Raw genomic sequence first — 26,964 nt, 5'->3', positions numbered from 1 at the left:
GTGGGCCTCCTCTGTTCTGAAACCAATTGAAGACAAGGAATGGGAGTTCTACCAAGAGTTCATTTGTCATATTGGCATTGAAAGGGTAGAAAGGTCAGAACGAGGAAGACTTCATGTACTTCCTCATTTTGGGACCCCTCCCCATGAAAGGGACACTGACCCATTTCAAGGGACAAACTAGGCATGCTTAACAGCTTTTGGAGTAATTAGCATACAAAGTAGGGAATGAGATGTACCAAAATGATGAATATGTATTTGTATTTTGGGTATTCAATACTTGTATGGATAAAAGGGCTCTGTAATCACCTGGAAGCTGCGGTGTGGATTTGGGAGCCATCCTGCACACTGCCCGGTGTTGAATAAACACACACTTTCTAACTTTAAACTGTTAGAGAGTTTTTGTCCATCACAGTTGGATATCGGTACTAGATCAATATCCATATTTTTTTAATAAATCAGCATCACCCAAATTCACCACAGCCCCTTCCCCTGCCACTGCCTCAGGCAGCACAGGGGGGCTCCCCAGCCACATGAGGGACAGGTTTTAAAAGGAGCACAACCCAGAACTCCTCCAAATATGGTTCCAAAAAAGCCCAAATATTTCCACATTGCGGCCTCAGCTCCCTGATAAGCAACTAACAAATCAGTGTACATGTTTACACTGGACATTTCAGATCTGTTAGGTAATGAGAGCTCCAAGCTGGATAAGCCCTGCTTAGATTGCTTGGAACTAGAACCACAGAATTCCAAATTTATCGTCGTGCTATCCAAAAATAAACACATTCACTCAGCAAGGACTTGTGACTCGTGAAAAATTATCAGAGTTGTGCTTTCCTAACTCACATTATAAAGCCCTCCCACACAAATACAGCCCTATTTCACTTGTATCTTCTCATCAGCTTGTATTATTTAAAACATGTGGGACATTCACACAGATGGAAAAAAAAATAGGTCAGGCTCGAAACAAAAGCCAAGCCATCCTGTTTTATTAGCAGCTTAAACATGCAGAACTGTAATTTGAAATTCCAAGGAAAGCAGCATAATGAAAACATTCTGAACACACAAATCAAAAAAAAAAAAAAACTACTGCAAATCACCGCAACCTTAAATTGCCATGTTGCCAAATGCCTTAAACTAAAAAACAGAACTGATAAGAAGGCTTCTCCCACTGATCTGAAAATGCACAGGAAGAACTACATTGCTCAATGATCATATGGAATCTGGGCTACAAATCTAGGATTTTTCTAGCATCAGCAGCCTGTGTAACAGTCCAGCACCTTTGAAATACTGTTGGACAATGACCAATTTGCAAAATCTTGTCCTTTCATTTGCCAAGATCCTACTTTTAAATAAATTTATTCCTTTCCTTGAACTGACATAACAAACCTCCGAAACATTTATTCACTTCCCTTTTATCTTCTGCACAACCCCAATATTTACTCCCCGAATACGTAAAGCCCAAATCAGTGCAGTGAATTTAATTTAGTTATTCAAGCAGAATGTCCCAAACATCATTTGATTGCTGCCACCTATTGTTGTTCCAAACATGTTGCAAGGAGTTAACCCTTTATCCAGCAGCTACTGGAAGTCATGCTGGAAGTAATTCTGGCTCTGTTGCTGCTAAATATGCAACTAAATATGCAAATATGCTAAATATGCATAATTAGCATCTGTTTGGGTGTGATAATTGTAAAAAGAATGAATAAAGGTTGAAAACTAAAGGGAATTATATATATATATATATGTGTATATATATATATACACAAACTGGTTTTTACATTATTTATTTTAGATCTATTTTTTAAAAATTGGGTATGTTTACACACTGACTTCTCCATTAATTTATGACTTGACTTTTCCCTCACAAGAGAAGTAAATCTGGAACATTCATTTTTCACACAGCCCATATAAAATGGTAATTTTAGGTTGCCAAAGGCCACTTAATTCTGTCTCCTCCTAAACACACACGGCTCCACAATGACATCATGTTCAGGCTCATCTAAGAGGTTAAAGGACACCAAAACTATCCAGTCTAGTTTAGTCTGCTGAGTTTAAGTATTAAAACAGCAACTTTGCCACTGAATGTGGAGTTTGAAAGGCTATTTCAAAATATTAATTTTCTGAAAATCATGTAAATAAGTGAAAATTGTTTTCAAAAAACACATGGAGGGCAAACTACCTCTTCCCTCAAACAGGAAAACGGTGAATTCCAGAGGGGTAAATTCCCATCTCTGGCAAAACATTTAACTCTCCAAGTCAAGCTCTTTTACACACAAATGTCAAAGGCTAATTCCAACCCCCACTAATGGATCAAAGCATCCCCTACCCCACCCAGCTGTTCCTTCTCCTCTCCTCTCCTGCAGCCTTTATCCACACATTAATGCCAGCAATACCTCACCACAACCCATCTAAAAATTCATCTGGCTTTCAAGTGGGAGCCAAATGAACCCAAGTGGCTCAAGAGGGTCCTGGCACAGGTCCCTGGCCAGGCACTTCAACCCCTGGCAAAACTGCCCCAAAAAGGGAGCAGCCTCAGATGGGGCAAGAGGAGGGAGACCACGGGGCATGTGGCAGAGGTTGAAACCCATAAATGCCCCCGATGAAGAAGCAAAGCAGGGATGTGACACCGGAGCAGCAGGAACAGCCAGAGCTCCCTCCTTCAGCACCTCTCACCCCAAACCACAACAGCCACTGGGATTAACACTGCCCAGGCACATCTTTCATTTAGCTCCAGAAATAATAGAATAACAGAATAGAATGACAGAATCACAGCCTTCCAGAGCAGCAGGGAATATTCCCAAATCCTCTCCCCTTCCCTTTAAGCCGCTTGCCCTGGCGGAGTGGCCGCATGTGACCCTCTGGTGGCCCTCCTCTTCCTCCAGCTCTGCACATCTGCTGTTCCATGCCAGGGCAGCCATAGGAGCCCTGTCACCAGCAGTGACAGCCAAAGGGAAGCTTCCAACAGGCAGCAGAACCTCCCCTTCCAGGAGCAGCTGGAACCGCTGCCGGCAATGCACAAACACGGCTCCTGCAAGAATCACGTTTCTGCCCCTGGATTTGGGAGACCAGAGCGTACAAATGACTAAAAAGCATCACTGTGGAGGGGAGAGAACGCCCATTCCTTTCAGCAGCTGTCAGGAAATTGTATCTTAAATCCCAGGCTGGGTGAATCCAGGGAAAGCTCCCTTCTCTGCCAGCAAAACTCAGCTCTCTGACACACAACCAAAACAACGCTGAGATCTGGGCACACAGTGATGCACCCGAGCCTCTGTAAGGCTGAAACTGCTCCCTGCCCAGGCTCTGGGACACCCTCCTCACCTGCTCTTCCCCTTACTTCTTAGCCTAGAGTAAGGCTTGGGAGTGAAGATGCCCATGGCTCCAATGCCAAGGAGCTCTGGGGCAGGGGGAGTCAGTCCTGCAGCCTGAGATGCAGAATTAACAGCTGGATGGACATCTGGAAGCTGGCCTCCCCCAGGGAACAGGCAGAGAGGGGAAGAGAAACAGGAGGAAGGGGAGGAGAAGACAAAACTTGCTGGATTCCCTCAGATAAAAGTCAATCCTGCAGTTACACAGAATATGAAGACAGGATGTTGTGGGAAGCATCTGACAGCTCCAGCTCTCCCAAGAGCAAGTGAAATGAGCTGCTCACTTTAATTACACCTTCTGAAGGGGAGCTGCCTGCTTTCTGGACAAGGAAGGATTTAATTACCCCAAGAAAAACAATTTGCAAAGACATCAGTGCCAGCTGAGGAAGGCCTTGAGATGCAGACTAGCAGAACCTCGGGAAGGCTTTCAAAAAACTCTCCCTCTATTTTTCTTCAATTTCTTATTTCTAATTTTCTATGCTATTTTGTATTCTATTTTTATTTCTTTCACTATTAACCAGACCACCACAATAAGGACAGGATGTGCCAGGCCCACCATTATTTTCCAGGGTAAATGGGAGGCCTCATAAAACAGCAACTAGCAGAGAAGTCCTGTTCTTACAGAATATTTACCTACCTAGGCACAAAGCTTAAAATCAGAGGTTGTAACGAAAATCCTTCTCTTTACAGAATTGCTCAAGACAACTTGTCCAATTCAGTCACTATTTGCAAGCTGCACAAAGATAAGTTCTTATTTAGAAGTCAGCAAAAAAAAATTAAAGATCAGATTCAAAACTGACTCATCCATTTAGATATTTTATGCTGTCAAAGTGGCCTTGAAATTACCCACCTGTTATCATTTTCCAGCCTATCTGATGGAATAATGAAGCAGCTCAGACTGCTGAGTGATATTTTTTGCTTCACAAGATGCTCAAACGTTATTTTAAATTTGACACCTGCGACCTTGAGGTCCAAACTTACTGTTCACAATGTCACCCTGCAGCTGGAGAATCTGTGGGACAGGCATGGTGAGAATGACCACATCAAACTGTTCCGGGGGCCCAGCTTTCCTGGAGACTTCCCACCTCCCATCCCGCAGGGAGATGTGAGTTACGTGCTGCTCATAGGACACGTCTGCACCTGCGTGGGAAAAGCAGCAGCTAAATACATATAGCAGGCAATTCCACAAGGAAAAGGCAGAGAGAGTTATTTACAAGGGATGGAATGTCAGAACAAGGGGGAATGGCTTCCCACTGCCAGAGGGCGGGAATATTGCTATTTACAAGATCAGGGTTTAAAATATCATCCGATTGAAAAGAAAAAACAATTGCACTGAAGGACCAAAGCTTGACTACTCTCATGGCTCAAACTTTTCTAAACAGGGTTAAATTAGTCACTAAACTGTACAGTGGCTGTGCTATATGACACCTTAGGTAGTAGTTAGAAAGTTTAAACTCATTTTCCAAAGGACTCGCAGCATGCTCACATCTTTTCTCCAAAACCCAAGGTGTAGCTCACCCCCCTGCCCCCAGTTACACAGCAGATGTTCTATTTGTATAAAGACTTTTATACCTGCAAGACTTGGAAATTCACACAGCTCAACGTTTATCCACCCAAGCGACTTCCAGACATACATAAACCAACAAGGAACATTAAACATCCTCATCAGGGATTTAAATTCGAAAGACCATTCAAAGGCACCGCCGAAAACACAGCGATTAAAACCTTTCCCTTCACACAAAGGCATCCGAAGGCATTACCTGACTGTTGTAAATAGTACTTGACAACCGAGGAGATGCCCTGGGGTGCCACGTAATTGCGGGAGCCGTCTCTCTCCACCATTCCTTTCACGGGAGCGGTCAGTGGCTTCAGGATGCCGTGAGTGACAAGCTCCTCGTAGAAGCTGGAAAGGAAGAAACACACAGGAAATACAGCTGAATACATGGAAATAGTCACGAAAACCCGCTCTGTTTCCCACAAAGTTAAGACCAGCCTGACTTTCGAAAATTTATCAGGCTGCACTTCACGGCAGGTTATTCACAGGTGCAGCAATAAAAGAACAAACTACCTTGCATTGGATGTGTTCTGCTACCTGTGATGGAACTATCAGCGGCGTGACCCGCAGGCAGAGGAATTCACAGCGGTTCCCAAAAGCTCCGAACACCAACACGAACTCCACAGCCACTGAGGGCTGCAGGAATATTCCAGGCGCCTGAGACGCACCTGCCTTTTCGCTGCTCTCCACGCAAATTTTGCGTTTTACACCTCTGCTCCCTTCCCCAAAGCACAGGTGAGAGACCCCCACTTCTTTCATCCCAACACAGCTTTCACCCCTCCACTCCCGCCCCAAATTCCGCTGGCGGGGGTTTGGGTGTTGGCAGGGGTTAAAGCAGAGCACCTGTGCGGCGTGGAGCCCACCAGCGGGGTCCCTCCGTGTGCCCACGCCGGGCCACCAAACCCTCCCGACCCGAGGGACCGGCGGGATCAGAGGGATGGGGCCGGACCGAAGGCAAGGGGCGGGATGGGGCGGGATGGGGCGGGATGGGGGGCGGGATGGGGGGCGGGATGGAGCGGGATGGGGGCGGGATGGGGGCGGAATGGGGGCGGGATGGGGGCGGGATGGGGGGCGGGATGGAGCGGGATGGGGCGGGATGGGGCGGGATGGGGGGCGGGATGGGGGGCGGGATGGAGAGGGATGGGGGGCGGGATGGGGCGGCGGGATGGGGGCGGGATGGGGGAGGGATGGGGGGCGGGATGGGGGGCGGGATGGGGGGCGGGATGGGGCGGGATGGGGCGGGATGGGGGGCGGGATGGGGGCGGGATGGGGGGCGGGATGGGGGGCGGGATGGGGCGGGATGGGGCGGGATGGGGCGGGATGGGGCGGCGGGATGGGGGGGCGGGATGGGGGCGGGATGGGGGCGGGATGGGGCGGGATGGAGCCGGGATGGGGGCGGGATGAGGCGGGATGGGGGGGCGGGATGGGGGCGCGGGATGGGGCGGGATGGAGCCGGGATGGGGGCGGGATGGGGGCGGGATGGGGGCGGGATGAGGCGGGATGGGGGCGGGATGAGGCGGGATGGGGGGGCGGGATGGGGGCGGGATGGGGGCGGGATGAGGCGGGATGGGGGGGCGGGATGGGGGCGGGATGGGGGGGCGGGATGGGGGGCGGGATGGGGGGCGGGATGGAGCGGGATGGAGCGGGATGGGGGGCGGGATGGGGGCGGAATGGGGGGCGGAATGGGGGGCGGAATGGGGGGCGGGATGGAGCGGGATGGGGGGCGGGATGGGGGCGGAATGGGGGCGCGGGATAGGGGCGGGATGGGGCGGCGGGATGGAGCGGGATGGGGGCGGGATGGGGGCGGGATGGGGGCGCGGGATAGGGGCGGGATGGGGCGGCGGGATGGAGCGGGATGGGGGCGGGATGGGGGCGGGATGGAGCCGGGATGGGGGCGGGATGAGGCGGGATGGGGGGCGGGATGGGGGCGGGATGGGGGCGGGATGGGGGCGGGATGGGGGCGGGATGGAGCGGGATGGGGGCGGGATGGAGCGGGATGGGGGGCGGGATGGGGGGCGGGATGGGGGGCGGGATGGAGCGGGATGGAGCGGGATGGGGGGCGGGATGGGGGCGGGATGGAGCCGGGATGGGGGCGGGATGAGGCGGGATGGGGGGCGGGATGGAGCGGGATGGGGCGGGATGGGGGCGGGATGGAGCGGGATGGGGGGCGGGATGGAGCGGGATGGGGGCGGGATGGGGGCGGGATGGGTCTCACCTGAGCCGCGGCCCCGCCAGCTCCGGCTCGCAGGTGACGAACTGCGCGCCCAGGTCGGCGCTGCCGCGCTCGGCGCGGGTCGTGCTCATGCGGCCCCCTGCGCGACACAGCGCGCCACTCGTGTCACCACACGCGGCACTCGCCACACGCCGGGCCCAGGCCCCGGTTCGCCCCCCCGCCGGACCCACCTGCGCCCCGCGCCTTGTCCCAGACCGACACTTGTCCCCGCGGGGCCCCGCGCAGCAGCGCCGCGCCCGCCGCGCCCGTCAGCCCCGCGCCCACCACCAGCACCCGCGCCATGCCCGCGGACACCGGCACCGGCACCGACACCGGCACCGGCACCGGCACCGACACGCCCCGGACGCTGACACCGGCACCGACACGCCCCGGACACGCCCCGGACGCTGACACCGGCACCGACACGGACACGGACACGCCCCGGACGCTGACACCGGCAGCGACACGGACACGGACACGCCCCGGACACGCCCCTCTATGGGCGGGGCCAGGGCTGGTCACGCCCACTGCCCGCCCCTGTGCGCGAGCGCGCGGGAACCCGCGGGCACACCTGGGCTGGGCACACAGCTGGACTGACACCTCTGTACGGGCACACCTGGGCTGGGCACACAGCTGGACTGACACCTCTGTACGGGCACACCTGGGCTGGGCACACAGCTGGACTGGCACCTCTGTACGGGCACACCTGTGCTGGGAACACAGCTGGACTGGCACCTCTGTACGGGCACACCTGTGCTGGGCAACACACCTGTATGTGCACACAGGTACACACACACATACACACACCGGTGTCGCACACACCTATACACACACACATACACACACCCGTGTCACACACACCCGTGTCACACTCCCTTGTGTCACACACCCCTGTGTCACACACATCCATGTCACACACCCCTATGTCACACACCGTGTCACACACATCCGTGTCACACACACCCATGTCACACACACCGTGTCACACACCCCTGTGTCACACTCCCCTGTGTCACACACATCCATGTCACACACCCCTATGTCACACACCGTGTCACACACATCCGTGTCACACTCCCCTGTGTCACACACACCTGCCAGCGGTCCAGAGCTGGGTCTGACCCACCCTTTCCGAGCAGCCACTGCCCCATCAAACCCTGCCCAGCCGGAGGTGCCGCCCAGCGGGAGCTGTGGGGGTGTGACAGCTTCCAGAAGGTGCTGGTGGATCGTCTCCAACACCTGGCCGCTGTTTTGCAAGGAGCCACGGCTCGAGGTGAGGAAAGTGGGATGCTGGGCCCGGAGCAAATAGTGCAGAGGGGTGGTGACATGGCATGCAATGCCTCTACCCCAGGAAAACAACTTCCCGTCCTCAGAGCCCTGAGAGTGGGCAGCTGCAGGAGGGATTTGGGTTGCTACCCTTACCCAGCTGCGTGGGTGAGAGAAGATGTTCCAGAAAACCTGTGACAGGATCCTTGTGGCATGGGGGATGCCAGAACCCGACACTTTGGCAGAGGTGTTTGGCAACCCCAGAGCTGCTTGTGCCCGAGGCACGGGCAGGTGTGGTGATGCTCCTCTCCAAAGGGAGCACCGAGCTGACCTCAGGGCAGGTGTTGTTCAAGAGGCTCTTCCTGGAGAGAGGTGGGAGCCCCTGTCTCCCTTTCCCATGTGTTTGTGGGGCCGTCATGGAGGAGGAGATGTGCTCGGTCTGGCAGGTTTTTTAAGAAAGAAGAAAATATTGACTGTATAACTGACCGTCCAACATGTGAGAGTTTACAGCTGTGGATTCCCATTTGGTGGGAGGTTTTCTCTTCTTGACACCGTTGCCCTCAAAAGAAGCCTCAGGAGGTTGTGTCCCCTCCTCAGCACCTCCTGCAGAGTTGGCAGCTTGTCCTATTCCCCGCCTGCTGTGGATCCCTCCCTCCCTCCAGATTCTGCTGTTTCCCAGAGGAAACCCTTGGGGTTGTACTTCTGCCTCGATGGGCAGGAGATTGGCACCACCATTTGTCACCACCATTTCTTGTGTCTTTGTGAAAAAGAGATTTCTCAAATCTCATAAATATTTGGCCCACTGGCCACCAAATGTTTCCGTGTGGGACATGTGCTTGGGAATGGCTATGAGTGGTCACCTGGATTGTCACTGCCAGCTCGGCAGAGTCTCTCACATGTAGGAGCAGGCAGGAAAGCAGTCACAGAGTGATAGAAGCGTGGAATATCCCGAGCTGGAAGGGACCCACGGGGCTCATCCATCCAACTCCTGGCCCTGCACAGACACCCCAACAATCCCACCCTGTGTGGAGCTCTGGCAGCCTTGGGGCCGTGCCCATTCCCTGGGGAGCCTGGGCAGTGCCAGCACCCTCTGGGGGAAGAACCTTCCCTGATTTCCAGCCTGGTACAGCTCCAGCCATTCCCTGGATCCTGTCCCTGTTCCAGAGAGCAGAGCTCAGGGCTGCCCTGGGCAGGAGCTGCAGCCCCCAGGGAGGTCTGACCTCAGTGTGCTCTGCTTCAGCTGAACAAACCAAGTGATTTCAGCCAGCCCCTGTGTGACCCTCCAGACCTTCACCATCATCTCCTTTGAAAGCTTTGTAACACCTATTAGATGTAGAAGAGTATTAAGACATTATTACAATTAAAGAGTTGAGGCCAAAAGAGGAACACCAAGAATTAAGACAGAATCCCTGGCAGTAATTTTACAGAAAATCTGATGATTAAACTTGAGAATGATGGGTAGTGCTGAAGTTTCCACTGCAATGGAAAAAGCTCTGTGCTCACCTGCTGAACACGTGGGGACTGCCAGCAAAGGAAGCAGGAGTGGTGCAAGAGAGGGCTGTAGGAGCTGGGTGAGAACCCTTGGATGTGTGACATGCTCCTGCTTTCAGGCTAAACACCTACCTGAAGTATGTGCTGGTGTCAGGTGGCCCTGGATGAGGGCAGGGCATGGGGACACAGATTAGGAGCTGTGGCACAACAGCCTTACTGGAAAGGAACTGGGAAGGGTGGCAGGCCCCAAGCTGGACACGAGCCAACAATGTGCTCTCCCTGCAAGGATGGAGAACCCCAGCCTGAGCCACAGGAGCAGGCAAGGACCCACCTGGCTGTTGTCACCCCTGTCAAGAGAGGTGACATCTGCATCCTATATCCAGCCTGGAGTGCCTGGTGAGAGGGATGTGAAGATGATCCACAGGGCTGTCAGTGACCCTGCAGCAGGAGGTGGATGGAGCTGAGTTTGCTGGGTCTGGCCATGCAGTGAAATTCAAAGGACTCTCTTGATCCTGATGCCTTGTGAAGGCTGACCTGGAACAGAGACTAGATGGAGCTAAAGAATAAAGTAGGGATTTAGTAAGAGGCCTCAGTGGATACACCTTGGGCAGCACAACCTAAATGGCCACCAAAAAACGCACGACTGGTCACTGGGTCTCTCACTTTGATCACTTCTGCTCCATTTGCATATTGGAGTTCATTGTCCAATTATTGCTTTAGCTTATGAAGTCCCATCCTTCTTGTTTTTCTCTCTTCAGCTGATGTTGTTTGTGCTCTTGGGCCTGAGATCTGGATCAGCTGTCCTTGGTCCCCAGCTGGAGAAGAAATTGTTTTGTGTCCCTGCTCTGTGCAGAGAACCACCATCCCTTAATGTGGAGCTCAGACCCACACTAAAGCAGCACAGAATCAGAAACATATAAAAGCTAAACCTGAGGCACCAATCCCATTCAGTCCCTGCAGTGGTGGTGCTTCAGCAGGACTGCACATGACCCTCAGCAGGCTGGAGCATCTTGTAAGACCCATGGCAATGTCCTGCTCTCCACGTGCTACAGGACTCTCTTGGGTGCAGCCTTCATCTTGCCCCTTCCAGTGGGTCCAGATGAGTGTGAGCAGAGCTGCTCTGCCCTTTTCCTGGAGTGTAGATTTCCATGCCCTGTTTCCTCAGAAGGTGAGGAAACAGAACATGGAACCGGTGTCTTACTCTGTGCAGTGTGGCTTCAGTACCCCAAAAACAAAGTCACCCTTCACCTCCAAACCTCTAAATTACAAACTCCCGTTCTAGTGTGTGTTTATAGAAGTGGGACAAACTGACAGATCTAGGTGCATGCCTTGGACACATCTCAGGCTGACAGAAGACACCTTTCCCTACTGACCTTTCACTGCAATTTCCACAGCAAAACAATCTAGGAAGGAAGGGCAGGAGGCAGCCTCAGCCCTGGCACGTGTGATGGAGAGGGATAATTCTCCCCGTTGGCATGACACTTGTAGGATAAGGCTCTTAGGTACTCCTCATACCTTCCTGTAAGGGTGTGAAGAACGAGGATGTCGTGGTGGGCTGGCACAGCTCCACCCCCCACCCCAAAGTGGGGCAGGTGGAGGGAACTGGAAGAGCAAAAGTGAAAAACTGGGTCGAGGGATAGACAAGGTACACAGTGTTGCTACGGCAACTTGGCTGGGTCCCATCCCTGTGCTATGAGGAAAGGGAACTCCATCCAGCCTGACCCAGTACAGATGTTTTCAGTCCGTTGCCTGGGATTTAATCTCCATCTCACACGTGGCATCTTTGTATAACAAGAAACATCATCATTTCTAAACCACAACTACGGGAAGTCCACTTTAGATCTTGATCTTTCCTTGCAATAACTTAATTATGTCTGTTGTAATAAATAAATAAAACCACCATTGAAATGGGAAGCTGGAAACTTTCTTCAGCAATACCAATTAAACCACTTTATCAATGGAAATCACCTCCAAACATCCACAGTCATTTGACTCTGCCTAAACAATATTTAACCAGCCTCCACAAACAAATTCTGGGCAATTGCACTTTCTAAACTGTTGTGTTACCTAACAATTTATATGTTCTGTATCCCAGGGTGTTTACACTTGCCACCCCACCCTGCAGCCAGTTCAAATAGGGCTGTCTCCAGAGGGGCGCAGAGCACTGCTCCATGCACCAGCCAGGGGTGAGAACCCGTCCTCTGGCACTGCCCTGTGCCACATCTCCATCTCCTCCGGGCTGGGCATCCCTTCCCTGCACTGCCCATCCTCTCCAGGGGCTGACAGGTCCCTGTCTCCTCCTGCAGAAGCTGTGCCACCTCTCAGCTGGGCTGGCTGCCTTCCCTTCTGCACAGGTGAGTGTGGGAAAAGCGTGGCTAGAGCCTGGACAGGTGAGTGTGGGAAAAGCACGGCTAGAGCCAGGTCTAAACGTGAAGTGCCTGTGAATGGCACTTCCAGCCCATGCTTGCCTCAGAACAGGGGACCAAAACCTGATTTGCTGGGTTGGTTCTAGAGGTTTGTCCAGCCCAGTTTTTCTTGTGGTGTCCAAAGTTACAGCTGTTGGAGGGAGCAGTCCTGCCCAGACCTTTCAGTACCTGTTTGTGATGCCTCCTGCCCATAGCTGTGTGCAAAACCTGCTGTTCCCATCAGCCTCCCACACCTCCTGTGGCAGCTGCACTCTCCAGCACATTGAGTGAGGGGTTTTTCAAGCTGTGTAAAACCCAATATCACTAAGGGATGTCTAGATCTGCTGGAAGATACATCTGTCCCCATTCTACATATAGATTTGCACATCAGAATGTCCTTCTCTGAGTTCAATGTAATCAGTTCTTGTCTTTTACACCATGCTCAAGGAGAAGGGCAAGCAGTTAGAGATTTCCTTCTTGTGATTTTATTTCTATTTAGGGAAGGAAGGCAGTGCTGGATCTTATTCATCCTCCCTCTCCCTCCTGGGGAGGTTTGGGCAGTGATGTCAAGAGGTGATGGGACAGAGCTGTCCCTTTCCTGGAAGAGAGACTGCAGCATGGGCACGGACAGGACAAGCAGCACCTTACATCCTCTGTGTGTTGGAATGGCTCAGTGGAGGTCTGAGCAACCCCAGGGGGTTGGAATGAGAGAGGCTTTAAGGTCCCTCCCAGCCCAAACCATTCTGTGATTCTGTGATTTTAACCTCTTGCAGTCCCCAGTGGTTTGTACAGCACCGCAAGGGTTGTTGCCTCACCTCTTACAGGAATTCCTGAACGTCTGCCCCACCTCCCTGGCAATATCCCTGCTGAGATGTGTTCCCTGAGCCACCCCGTGTGCATTAAGGCTATTAAGTGGTCATCCAGGCCACCAGGCTGAGGCTGAGTCCTACCTGGGGTGTTTGCTTTCCCTGGCACTGACTCTGTGGGTGTGCTGTTCCAGGCACAGCGAGGATGTGGCTGGCTCTAGCTCTGCTGTCCGTGGTGTTCTGCGGGATGGCATCCGGGGAATGCTTCTTGAATTCCCAATCTCCTAAGAATCCAGAGGCAGGGATGAACATTGTAAGTATGATGGCATGGGAAAGGAGGTGGGAACTGTCCAGCAAACAGCCACCATTAAATAATTACAGTGAATTATCACATTCAGAGATTTCCTTGCCAGAGCCTTGAAAACGTTATTATTTATGGGAATAAATCACACGGAACTCCATTTTCTTCATGGTGGAAAAAAGGCTATTCTTTATTCACATAACTCCTTTTTATACAGTTTTACAGACCTCCTGTGTGACTCCAATTGGTCAATAGCTTTCTTGCCAATTACTTTATTGGCTATTAACAAGTTGTTATTGGTCACTCAAACTCTCAGTGTGTACGTGCAAGGAAGTTGTTTGTGAGACTGTTTTCATTTTTCTATCTAACAGTGCAAAACCAGTTTATACACATGCTGGTTGGTTTTTTTTTACCCAGGAATAGATTGTTATGTTAACTAACTGCTCACACCAGGATTGCTTTCACATGGGAACATGCAAAGGGCTGGCTTTGACAAGGCCAGCCACTGATTCCAGGAGAGCAGGCTTGATTTTCATGAAGCCTTTCTCTATGATTTTTCTACCTTACTGCAACAATTATTGGCTTTCTTCTTGTTGCAGAGTGAAATGATCTCGTTCTGGGGATACCCCAGTGAGGAGTATGATGTGGTGACAGAAGATGGTTACATCCTTCAGCTGAACAGAATTCCTCACGGGAGAGAAAATACTGGGTGCCAAGGTAAAACTGGTGCCATACAGGACACACACACGCCTTGAACCATTCACTGGGGTACCAGGACTTGTGCAAGAGGGTTTTCAAAGCTCCCTGTGGCTTGGCATCAGTTTTGATAAATCAGAATTTGTCAGGAAGGCTGATCCCTTGCCAGGGGTGTTTCCTCACCCTCCATGGACCCCTGAGCACTGAATGTTTGGCTGCAATCCCTGGTGACACACCTTGGGTTCTCTCCAGAGCCTGGCTCCCAGAATGTGCTCCTGGATCAGCAGATTGGTTTGGTACTCCCTGAGGAGCCTCCAGGGGATCCTGTTGCCCTGTGAGGAGGAGTTAGATCCATGAAAATTGCATTTTTCCTATCACATCCCTAGGCTCCTCCATGTTTGCCTGCAGAGCTCCCTGGGCAGCCCAAGTTCTGCCAACACCCCCAGAGATTTTGGGGATAAAGTCCAAGATAATGGTGCATTTTAAAATGAAATCTAGAGCAACACCGACACAAACCTCCACAGATTTTGGCTGCCATGGGGATAACACTTGATAAACGGTCTCAAAAGGTGACAAACAGCATCAAAAATAAGGAGAGTCAGCATGCTGCCTGTCTTGCAGGTGTGAGACCCGTGGCACTGCTGCAGCATGGTCTCCTTGCAGAAGGCAGCACCTGGCTCACCAACTTGGCCAACAGCAGCCTGGGCTTCATCCTGGCAGATGCTGGCTACGATGTCTGGATAGGAAACAGCAGAGGGAACACCTGGTCCAGGAGACACCAGGTGCTCACTACCACACAGGATGAATTCTGGGCTTTCAGGTAAATGGGTTTCAGGGGCTCAGAAACAGCTGAATTCTGTCATGGTCACGCTGCCCTAGCTGGGGGATGAGTGAACCAGGCTGGACTGAAGCTCATCCAGCTTATTTTGAGTGTAAACCCCATGTGAAAACTCAGTGGGATGAAGAAATCTGTGGGCTGGCCCTGCCCTCCCTGCTGGTTTTGTGGCTTGCTGGTGGTGGCTGTGCACGGGCAGCTGCTGCCCCTCTCAGCAGGATGTCTGCTCTTCCTCCTGCAGCTTCGATGAGATGGCTAGATACGATCTCCCAGCCATGATCAGCTTTATTGAGCAGAAAACAGGACAGAAACAGCTCTATTATATTGGCCATTCCCAAGGCACCACTATAGGTGAGTGGGTCCTTCTGATGACAGCACGAGAAGTCTACATCCCCTCTCAGATTTGTAAAATTACTAATTGAAATTAAACTATGTGCATGAGTGTCTTGAAAGACTAAACCATTTTTTCCCCTACTGTTTTACCCCCCCTAGGTTTTATAGCCTTTTCCACTATGCCTCAGCTGGCTCAGAAAATCAAGGTGTTCCTTGCTCTTTCACCTGTGACCACAGTGATATTTTCTCGGAGCCCCTTTACAAAACTCTCATTCTTTTCTGACTCTGGCATTAAGGTTGGTCTGCACTATGTTCTGTACAGCCAAAATGGTTTTCATAGCGATTGTGAAATTTTCTGTGGAGTATTTCAAGTCATTTACAGAAAGAGGAGCTCTGTGCTCTGTCTGTTTTCATAATGAAGAAAAACACATCTCATTACAGAACCTTTCAGTCCTGTCCTGAATTCAGTGCCCAAAATGTTCCGGCAGAATTAGATCCAAAACGTTGGTGAATAAAACTGATGCAGAGGCTGTGAATTGAGCCCTACCATTTAACACAAGATCATTAATGAATGTAAGAGATCACACCCATAAGAAACAAGGAGCAGAAGCATTTAACAGGGTGCAAGGGAGGCTTCACTATGGGCAACCTTAATGTGGGGATAAAATAGAAGATGTAAAGTGGTGGTGCTCTGGGGAAAAGCGTGACCAGACTTCCAATTTGGTGAAGACATTTGGGATTTTACAGGAGCTGTTTGGCACCAGGGAGTTCCTACCCCACACTGCCCTGGGGGAGCACATCCTCACCAGGTTCTGTGTCTGCTCCAAGGTCTGCAAGCACATCTTGGCTACAGTTTTCGGGTTTAACTGGAAGAACACAAACATGGTACGTGGGAATGAATCTGCAGAGGGTCCTTCTGAAAGCCAAAGCCTTGGCAATGCCCTGTTTTGCAGAGCCAGGTGAATGCTGTGAGATGTGAAATGTGCTCATGTTCTTGCAGAGCCGATTCGACGTGTACATGGGACACATGCCAGCGGGGTCCTCGGTCCAGAACATCATCCACTGGGTGCAGGTAAACCTTCCCAGCCCCCTCCTGTGCCCAGCAGAGTGTCCCTGGTCCCTTGCTGTGCAGCTTGCTGCGAGACACACCTTTGCCAGATCTCTGTTGGTTTTGTTTTCACCCCTCCCCAAAACGCTCGGCAGGTTTTGGAGCTGAGCAGCCCCAAAGGAGTGGATCTGTCAGGAGGAACCTGTGGAGCTGAGGACCCTGCATCCACAGCAGGGCTCTTATTTCAAACCAGCTTCACTCTTGCCCTGCAGCCCGAGTGCCATTAGTGGTCAGGCTGTGGCAGAGGTGCATCTGGACAGCAGCTGTTTAAGCTTATTACCAGTAAAGCTGATTATTTCTTCTCCTTCCCCTTGTGGGCATGAGAACACCCCCAGAGCCCTTTGACACTGTAGTTGTGTTCTGCTGCATTCCTTTTCTCTTCCCCAAGCTAACAATCTGCACATTTTTCTGTAGACTGCAGACTCAGTCTGTGTACCTTCTGTGAGGTGTGTGCCACAGGCTGTGCTCAGGGCACAGCTTCTTCCCTGTGTGGAATTCCTGCTCAGGGACCCCAGAAGGACTTTGTGGGGTTTGCAGCAAGAACACACACTCCATTTGCTGAAGTGCTGCTGCCCACTGAAGGGATCGAGCCACCCTGACCTGGTATTGCTGATAGTCCCATTCCTGTTAGACAAGAGATGTTCAGAGGCTCCTTCCATCTTTGGTTGTGCCATTTCAGGCCAACTCACCAGCCCACAAGGAATATTTAGAGTTCTAAACCCATTTTCCAGACAAGTTTAATTTCTTCCCATCCTGGTGTTATCCACAAACATTAGGAACATAAACCATTTGCCCATTTGTCCAAAATCATGACCAGAATTACTTGTGCTTGAAAAATCCTGCCAGTTCAGTGATGAAAACTAACTTTTGAGGGTTGACTTTTGAGGGTTGACTGCATCCCCAGAGAACTGTGATTTCACTCAGAGCACTGCATGTCTGAATTTGCTGCAGGGAGTCCATGGTGGGGCACTGAGAGCTTTTGATGGGGGGCACATGTACAACAGCCTTCACTACAGACAGGTGAGGTGCTGGCAGTGGCCTTCCCTTTCCCTTTTCTCTTCCCGTGCATGTCTGCTGGGTCTCCCCTTCATGTATTTCTCCCTTCATAAACTGGAAGTCAGGATCTCTGCTTGGAACAACAGCATTTTCCATTCTCAACTCTGTTTTGCAAATGCCTTGTAAATGGAATAAAATGCTTTAAATTAGAGGCTTTCCATTTTCCATAGGATAAGGGGAAATGGTCTCAAGTTACACCAGGCTGAATAGTAGGAAAAATTTCTTCTCTGAAATAGCGGTTAAGCCCTGGAACAGGAAAAAAAAAAAAAAAAAAAAGCTTCTTTCTTCAACAAAAAAAGAACAATTCAGAAGGCAGTGTGCTTCTCAACTGGATTAATTACACTGCAAGTAATGAGAGATGTTGCTGATAAATCACCTCATGGCAGGTCCTCAGGGTGTGAAGCTGAGACAAACCCTCCAAAAACGTTTTGATTTCAAAAACTTGCTCCCAAACACCTCCCTGCTGTCACTGAAGGAAGTGCTGGTGAAGTGTCACCACAAAGCCCACAAAGGCTGGGAGGGATTTGTGGAGGTCAGGATGATCCAACAGCACTAAATCAGGGCAGCTAAAGTTCTGCCTCCTTATCCTAACCATTTGTAGAATCAGAACTAGAATTTCCAGCTGGGCAGAACAAATTCTCTAATCAATTTTAATTAAATTAACTCACTACATCGTAGCACGTAAAGCTATGCTGCATCTCTACTGAAGTTCCTCTGCTTTCAAGAAAAAGGAGTTCCAGTTTTCATTTCCCCCCCATTCCCAAAGATTAGCAATGGTGCACAATTTGTTGCAGTCCAGCAATGTCTCCTCCTTGTGAAGCCCCTTTTCCATCTGCTCCTTGTAAAGTCCCTTTTCCATCTCCTTTTTGTGAAGCCCCTTTTCCCTCTCCACTTTGTGAATCCCCTTTTCCCTCTCCAATTTTTGAAGCCCCTTCTCCATCTCCACTTTGTGAAACCCCTTTTCCATCTCCTCCTTTGAAGCCACTTTTCCATCTGCTCCTTATGAAGCTCCTTTTCCGTCTCCACTTTCTGAAGCCCCTTTCCCCCTCTACTTTGTGAAGCCCCTATTCCCTCTCCTTTTTGTGAAACCTCTTTTCCATCTCCTCTTTGGGAAGCCCTTTTTTCATCTTCAATTTGTGAAGCCCTTTTTCCATCTCTTCTTTGTAAAGACCCTTTCCCATCTCCACTTAGTGAATCCCCTTTTCCCATCTCCACTTAGTGAATCCCCTTTTCCCTCTCCACTTTATGAATCCCCTTTTCCATCCCCACTTTACAAAGCCCCTTTCCCATCTCCGCTTTATGAATCCCCTTTTCCATTCCCACTTTATGAATCCCCTTTTCCCATCCCCACTTTATGAAGCCCCTTTTCCCATGCCCACTTTATGAATCCCCTTTTCCCATCCCCACTTTATGAAACCCCTTTTCCCATCCCCACTTTATGAATCCCCTCTCCCATCTCCACTTTGTGAAACCCCTTTCCCTCTCCACTTTATGAATCCCCTTTTCCATCCCCACTGTACGAAGCCCCATTTCCATCCCCACTTTATGGATCCCGTTTTCCCCTGCTCTTTGTGAACCCCTTTTTGCTCTCTCAGGTCGGGGCTCCGTTCTACGACGTGCAGCACATGGAGGTGCCCACGGCCGTCTGGAACGGGGGCCGGGACTGCCTGGCCGACCCCCGGGACACCGCCATCCTCCTGCCCCAGGTCAAGAACCTGGTCCACCACAAGCTGATCCCCCACTGGAACCACATGGATTTCCTGCTGGGCCTCGATGCCACCGAGGTTTTGTACCGGGAAATCCTTGACATCATGAAGAAGCATCCCTAGAGATGCTGGTTGTACTTGATACTTTTATTTTTTTTATTGTCATCTCTAGAGGATTTTGAAATTTCTCTCTATTTGGATCACCTGAATATAGTTGATTAAAATGTTCTGCTTTGAACTGGAGCAGAGACAGGGTGGGAGAGGAGCCTTCATGCTATTCCTGACTGGCACTGCATTGCCTTTCTTTTTCCACTTGCTTTCCATATTTTTCCTTTTTTTTTTTTTTAATTTTGTTTGGTTTGTTTTGTTTTTTTTCTTTCTTTTTTAGTTTTGTTTGTTTGTTTGTTTGTTTGTTTTGGTGTTTTTGCTTGTTTGTTTTGTTTTGGGGTTTCTTTTGGTTTTTGGGGGGTTTTTTGTGCCTTCATCAGTGACACAAAGCTCATTGTTGCTGTGTCAGTTCTGACACTGTTACGCTTAAAACAATCAAGGAGGATCAGAAAGAGATCCAACAGATCTGTGGTGAAAACCACCAGAATTAGGATCCCAGAATGTTTTGGATGGGAAGGGACCTTACAGCCCATCCACCTCCCACCATCCCAGGCTGCTCCCAGCCCTGTCCAGCCTGGCCTTGGGCACTGCCAGGGATCCAGGGGCAGCCCCAGCTGCTCTGGGCACCCTGTGCCAGGGCCTGCCCACCCTCCCAGGGAACAATTCCTAATTCCCAAAATGCCATCCATCCCTGCCCTCTGGCAGTGGGAGCCATTCCCTGTGTCCTGTCCCTCCATCCCTTGTAAATAGTTCCTTTCCATCATTCTCCCTTCAGGTACTGGAAGGACATCTCCCTATAGAAAAAGCAGTACTAGTGGTTTTGAATTCAATAAAAATTGTAATTAATCACACTTTTAATGTGGCTGGGTTTGGGCATTATTTTTTTTTCTTTCAGTGACTGAAATCCTGAAGAGAAATTACAAGTCAGACGGCCCAGTGTGTGATTCTGATGCAGAATGTATAAAATCCAAATAAAAAGGAGCTTGGGGCATTCCCAAAGTGCTTATCTTAAGGTTTATCTCTGAGGTTTTGGTAATAGGACTGAGTGGTGATCCCAGAGGTGCCATGATGTGATCATAATTATTTTCTTTAGCCTGAAGGAAGGGCTGTTATTTTACAGCAATAAAAGATTTGGCTGTTTCTGTCAGCCAAAATTCGAGGCCCATCAGAACATCTCGATAAATGTGTCATTGGTGCAAGCACCAGAAGAATCAGCTTCTTTCAGGGAGAGAGAATCCAGCTGTGAGGCAAAGCAATATTTCGGGGAGAAATTACTTAAAATCATACACTGGAGCACGATCAGACTTTCAGTCTGTCGTGCTTCATTTAAAATTCCCTGCAAGATCTCCATCACCCTGAAAAGCAGAGTAGATCAGGCAGAGGATTGGGGGAGGCCAGGAAATAAATCTGGGGGAGAGCAGCCATTCCAAGTGTTGCTTTGAGTATTATATTATATTATATTATATTATATTATATTATATTATATTATATTATATTATATTATATTATATTATATTATATCATTATATTATAATGTAATATAGACCAATATATATTATACATTATTATTATATTATATATTATAATATAATATATAGGATATATAAAAATATATATTGTGTATAATTATACTTAAATAGGATATATAAATATATCATATTATTAATATGCATTAATATATAATATATATTAATACATCTATTAATATAATATATATTCATATACTATATTATATATTAGATACAGTTTATAATATAATATTTTAATATATATTATATAGTACAATACATTATAATATAGAATATATTATATAATATATAGTATATTGTATCTTCTATAATATTATATTTTAGTAATATTTGTTTTTATATATATTATATATTATATATTATATATTATATATTATATATTATATATTATATATTATATATTATATATTATATATTATAATATATTGTCATATAATGTATAGTGTATATATAATATAATTATAATTATATATTATATTAAAACATAAAATATAATTAATATGTATTAATATATATAATCTACCTGTTAATACAATATATATTATTATAATATAATACATAATCATAATTTTTATATCGTATACTATATATTATATGCATTATATTAATATAGTCTATTCTAATATTGTACTATATATTGTATAGTACAATATATTATAATATATTATGTTATGTTATGTTATGTTACGTTACATTATGTTACATTATATTATATTTTTTATTATATATTATATTATATTATATTATATTATATTATATTATATTATATTATATTATATATATTATATATATTATATGATTTATACTCTTGGTGTATAACTATATAGCAGAATTCCTGGCTGTAATTTGCTTGGCAGAAGTGAAGCACTGAGATTCCTCCCTGCTGCTGGCTGTCCTTGTGCTGGCCTTGCTGACCCTGCAGTGGCCTTTGGGGAGAACTTCCCAGGGGGACTCTGAGCCACGACGTGTTTGGCTTGGAGAAAATCTGTCCTCCTGCTTCCCTCAGCATCCTGTGCCAGCCTTTCTCCTCTGGAGGGCAAAGCCAGGAAGCAAAATGAACATTTAATGGCATTTAGTTGAGAAAAGAAGCTTGCACTCGTTACAGTTTCCTGGAGTATCACGTTGGTTGCAGTGAATAATTCATGATTTAGTTCTTTTTTCCACAGTATGAGCTTCCACCTCATTCCGAGAAGCTTTCTGTAAAATTGTCCTTTTAGATAATGCTCTTCACCTAATCTATTTATTTAGTTTGTTCAAGACCATCCATTTCCAGTAAATTCTCTTCTCTCTGCTAAGAAAATTGCTTGTAAATTTTATCGGATGATCAGATTATTGGATTTAGTTATTGTTTGCTTTTCTATCTTTAAGAAATTATCTAAGCATCTTTCTGTAGTACAAATTCTTGCATAAATTAATCCTGTTTAAACACATCTTTTTTTTTTTTTTTTTTTTTTTAAGTCTCTTGCCAGTTCTGCAGAAACAATTTGCCCAAAGCCAAAAAACCCCCTAAATTTAAAAATGCAGCTTCACTTGTTATTTTGCCATGGGGACAAAAGGGTTTTTCCTTGATTGCTTTGATTGCTTTGTTTTTTAGTTGTTTGTTTTTTTTTTTTTTTCCTCTGCCTAAGTATTTTCTTTCACTTTCAAAACTCTGAAACAAAGCTGTGACCCAAATCCTGGCTGAAATGAAAATAAATCAGCTGCCAGCAGCAGGAGACGTTTGCAGGTGAGACTCGTGGCACATGGCAGGACCCAGAAGGTGTAGAAATAAATGAGTGAAGAAGCCCCAGATCATCCCCTGGGGTCAAGAGGGTGCAGAGGGGTGACACAGCATCCCTGCTCCCAGCGGGCACCCAAACAGCAGGGAAACACCAAAAATCCCAAATTCCCAGTCAGGGTTTTCCTGTGCGCTGTTGCCCACCGGTGCCTGGCACCCTGATGGTCCCATCCCAGCTGGAGGGGCCCTGGCCTCTCCCCACCACTGCTCCTGTGACAGGTCCTGTGCCACTGCCACCACGGGCTGCCACCCTGCTCCTGCCAGCTCCCAGTCTGCCCAGCTGTCCCTTGCTGGGAGCACTGGGAAGGCAGCAGGGACCTCAGGGGACATTGGCACTGCCCTGAGGCCATCACCACCCTGCACAGGGAGAGGATATTCCATGTTCCCTGTCATTCCATGGCCCCTGTCATTCCATGGCCCCTGCCATTCCATGTCCCCTGCCATTCCATTGTCCCCTGTCATCCTATGACCCCTGTCATCCCATGTCCCCTGACATTCCATTGTCCCCTGTCATCCTATGTGCCCTGTCATTCCATTGTCCCCCTGCCATTCCATTGTCCCCCTGCCATTCCATGTCCCCCGTCATTCCATGGCCCCTGTCATTCCATGGCCCCTGTCATTCCATGTCCCCTGCCATTCCATGTCCTCTGCCATTCCATGGCCCCTGTCATTCCATGGCCCCTGCCATTCCATTGTCCCCTGTCATCCTATGTCCCCTGCCATTCCATGTCCCCTGACATTCCATGGCCCCTGTCATTCCATGGCCCCATCATTCCATTGTCCCCTGTCATTCCATGAGGACATTCCATTATCCTCCTGCCATTCCATTATCCTCCTGCCATTCCATTGTCCCCTGCCATGCCATTGTCACCTTGTCATTCCATTGTCCCCTGCCATTCCATGTCCCCTTGTCATTCCATTGTCCCCAGTCATTCCATTGTCCCCCTGCCATTCCATGTCTCCTGTCATTCCATTGTCCCCAGTCATTCCATGTCCCTTTGTCATTCCATTGTCCCCAGTCATTCCATTGTCCCCCTGCCATTCCATGTCCCCTGCCATTCCCTGCTGTCCTGGTGGGAAAGGGTGACGGGTGCCATGCCATGCCAGACTCCCCAGCCTGCTGAGTCAGCGCGTTTGTCCCCTGGCTGGAAGGTGAACATGTCCCCAAATAAAAGCTAAATAAATAAACAAACAAACAAAGAGCCTTTTGCCACAGGGCAGGTGGGCTCCTGGGACAACGAGCCAGGTCTGATGTGGCACCAGTGACAGCCAGACCTGCTGGCCCTGGGCTGCTGAGCTTCACTGATTCAGTGAGCAGGTTGATTCTTTTGTGAAAGGGCTGGGAAGCAATATAAAATAGTGGCCAGGACTCCAGATCCTCACAGTTTTGTGGGTGGAATAACAGGAGCCTGGCTTTCTTTCACTTGGAAAATGTTCTCCAAGGTGTTGTTTGAAGGTGCAGCCTTGAACACAGATGTGACCCACCCTCATCAGCCTCAGCATTGTGTTGCAAATCACTGGCAACAGCCTCCAACCCCGTGTGCCAACTCCTGTCAACCTGCTATTAGGCAATCTATTGACAGATTGACTTCAATCCTTCTCCTTTCCCTCTCCAGATGCAGGGCAGGGGCTGGAATATCTTTGCAGAGCCCTGGGTGGGCTCAGCGTTGTGCAGAGACCCCAGCGTGGCTGGTGCTGGTGAGGTGCTGGTGCTGGTTCTGGTGTGGTGCTGGTGCTGGTTCTGGTGTGGTGCTGGTGTTGGTGTGGTGCTGGTGCTGGTGCTGGTGTTGGTGGTGGCGTGGTGCTGGTGTGGTGCTGGTGCTGGTGTGGTGCTGGTGTGGTGCTGGTGCTGGTGTAGTGCTGGTGTGGTGCTGGTGTGGTGCTGGTGCTGGTGTAGTGCTGGTGCTGGTGTGGTGCTGGTGTTGGTTCTGGTGTGGTGCTGGTGTTGGTGGTGGTGTGGTGCTGGTGTTGGTGTGGTGCTGGTGTTGGTGGTGGTGTGGTGCTGGTGCTGGTGTGGTGCTGGTGGCACCACCAGATGCCTTCCTTATGAGGATCGATGCCCTGAGCCCAGCTTTGCAGCCCCACAAGCTGCTCAGCTGACGTCAGTTTGGGTTAGAGAGCAACGCTTTATCCTTTAAACATATTTATCTCTCTATTAAAAGGCAGGGGATGCAGAGGTTGCAAATTAATCCCACTGAGATTTAATCCGCCTGGACCGTCAACATTTTTATTTTCTTTGGATTGGAGGTCCTGAAATCTTCTGCAGTGGGTGTCTTCTGCCACGTGCAGGGACTTGCAGGCAGATCCTGCACTGTTCCACAAACAGCTGCTGGCCAGCACATGTAACACAGAGGTGGCTCTGTCACAAACAATATGCAATAAGCAGAATAAGTGAATCCCATGTAATAAATAAATGGGGCTGCTAGGCTGAGCAGGAGCATGCCCACCACACCTGATGAGTAGATGGGCACTCATCAGAGAGGTGGGGAGATGCTGTTTTCTGTTCCTTGGAAAACCTTGGGGGTTTCAGTCACTGTTTCTCATCATCCACTGGGTCAGGTTTTCACACTGAGGTTTTTCCTCCAGAGTCCTGGAGCTGCTGACAAGACAGAAATAGCTCAGTCCTGGTCACCGGGCCACACCAAGGATGCCCTGTTTATGCAGATGATCTTTTTGGTGCCAGCCTCTGGCAATATTCTCCATTGCCATCCCTGGCAAGGCAAAGGGCACCTGCAGAGAACTCATCCATCCTGGTGCTGGGTTGCTCTGCTCCTAGAAGCTGTCAGATGAATGGCTTTGGTGATTGCAGGGGTTTTCTCTGAGTAGTCCTGCTGATAAGGTGGAACCCAGAAAGTGAGATGCTCAGCCTTGCCAGATGTCCTCAGAACCTGAAACTAAGTCATGGAGCTACCAATTCCTGCCCTGTTTAGTGCAGCACAAGTGTAGGGGGAAAAAATGTTGTAGCTTTGATTCCAGAGAGTCAGCAACGAGTTAACCTCTCATTACTGGGTAAACAGAGTGGCTGAAATTTACTCCTCTGGTCATGAATTTCTTTTTCATTTCAACAGTAAGGAGCTAAACAGGATGATCAAGAAAAGCCTGGCAGCAAAACATATGATTGAAGAGGGATAGCCAGGTGGATTTGTGAGGTGAGAAAGGGCTTAGCCTCTCCTTGCACATTTCATCACCAGCAAATCACCAGGTTTGAACTTCACTCTGAGCAGTGAGGAGAATCTGGTGAGGACAATCTCCTGCTTCCCTGCCCTTTGCCAGCTGTGCCCAGCTCAGAGCCCCCCGGGCCAGATGTGGCCTCTTTCCACCAGTGGCTGTCACAAGGTCACTTTCCTCCCCTCCTGTGCCTAAACCCACAAACCACAGCATGTGCTCAATTCCTGGAGTAAAATTTCACTCTTGGATTGCTCTGAGCCTGCAAAACCTGAAAAAAAAAACCCAAAACAGCAGATCTCCTGCAAACCCAGCAAGCCCAGCTAACCAAGGGCTGGAGCTTGGCTGTGGTGCAAGATTTTATTGCAATCTCTACAGACACAGAGGGTGGGCAGAAATCACAGCATTGCATTTAAAAGCCTTAAATCAGTGTGGAACACGGGGACAGGGGACATTTTTAAGCAGGGCAGCCCTCACACAAACCCCGTGCCCCAAGGCACATGGGAACAGGCAGCTCCTCCATCCTGGGGCAGCAAGGGGTGGATGGATGGATGGATGGATGGGTGGGTGGGTGGGTGGATGGATGGATGATGGATGGGTGGGTGGGTGGGTGGATGGATGGATGATGGATGGATGGATGGATGGATGGATGGATGGATGGATGATGGATGGATGATGGATGGATGGATGGATGGATGGATGGATGGATGGATGGATGGGTGGATGGATGGATGATGGATGGATGGATGGATGGATGGATGGATGGATGGATGGATGGATGGGTGGATGGATGGATTCATGGCTGCATTCATGGATGAATTCATGGCTGGATTCACAGATGGATTCATGGATGGGTTCATGGATGGATTAATGGAGGAATTGATGGGTGGATTCATGGATGGGTTAATGGATAGATTCATGGATGCATCCATGGATGGATGGATGGATCGATTGATGGATGGATTAATTAATTAATTCATGGATGGATTGATGGATGGATCCATGGATGGATCTGTGGATAGATCCATGGATGGTTTCATGGATGCATCCATGGATAGATGGATTGATAGATGGATTCATGGATGGATGGATGGATGGATGGATGGATGGATGGATTCATGGATGGATCCATGCATGGATCCATGGATGGGTTAATGATAGATTCATGGATGCATCCATGGATGGATGGATTGATGGATGGATTGACAGATGGATTGATGGATGGTTCATAGATGGATCCATGCATGGAT

The 26,964-nt window shown here is 49.0% G+C and overlaps 2 protein-coding genes across 2 annotated transcripts in view; one reads left to right on the top strand and one right to left on the bottom strand.

Moving 5' to 3' along the window:
- Positions 1–7,498, bottom strand: part of RNLS (renalase, FAD dependent amine oxidase) — a 52,405-nt gene extending 44,907 nt beyond the window's left edge. Inside the window, exons 1-4 of the mRNA XM_021537084.3 lie at positions 7,324–7,498; positions 7,136–7,232; positions 5,126–5,268; positions 4,347–4,505 (exon numbers count right to left, since the gene is read on the bottom strand). Coding sequence (XP_021392759.2) covers positions 4,347–4,505; positions 5,126–5,268; positions 7,136–7,232; positions 7,324–7,435 — 511 coding nt within the window. The 5' untranslated portion in view covers positions 7,436–7,498. The remainder of the gene's footprint in view (positions 1–4,346; positions 4,506–5,125; positions 5,269–7,135; positions 7,233–7,323) is intronic.
- LOC110474006 (lysosomal acid lipase/cholesteryl ester hydrolase) lies at positions 7,434–19,258 on the top strand. Its single transcript, XM_077784818.1, has 12 exons — positions 7,434–7,671; positions 8,298–8,405; positions 8,663–8,770; positions 13,295–13,413; positions 14,001–14,118; positions 14,719–14,917; positions 15,174–15,283; positions 15,425–15,561; positions 16,013–16,150; positions 16,266–16,337; positions 17,325–17,393; positions 19,025–19,258. Exons 1-12 carry the CDS (start codon positions 7,434–7,436, stop codon positions 19,256–19,258), a joined length of 1,650 nt encoding a protein of 549 aa, XP_077640944.1.
- Positions 19,259–26,964: the final 7,706 nt, after the last annotated feature.

The sequence above is a fragment of the Lonchura striata genome, chromosome 7 (genome assembly GCF_046129695.1).
Source record: "Lonchura striata isolate bLonStr1 chromosome 7, bLonStr1.mat, whole genome shotgun sequence".
Lineage (NCBI taxonomy): Eukaryota > Metazoa > Chordata > Aves > Passeriformes > Estrildidae > Lonchura > Lonchura striata.
The sequence above is the reverse complement of the archived record's forward strand: the minus strand, read 5'-3'. Positions and strand labels throughout refer to the sequence as shown.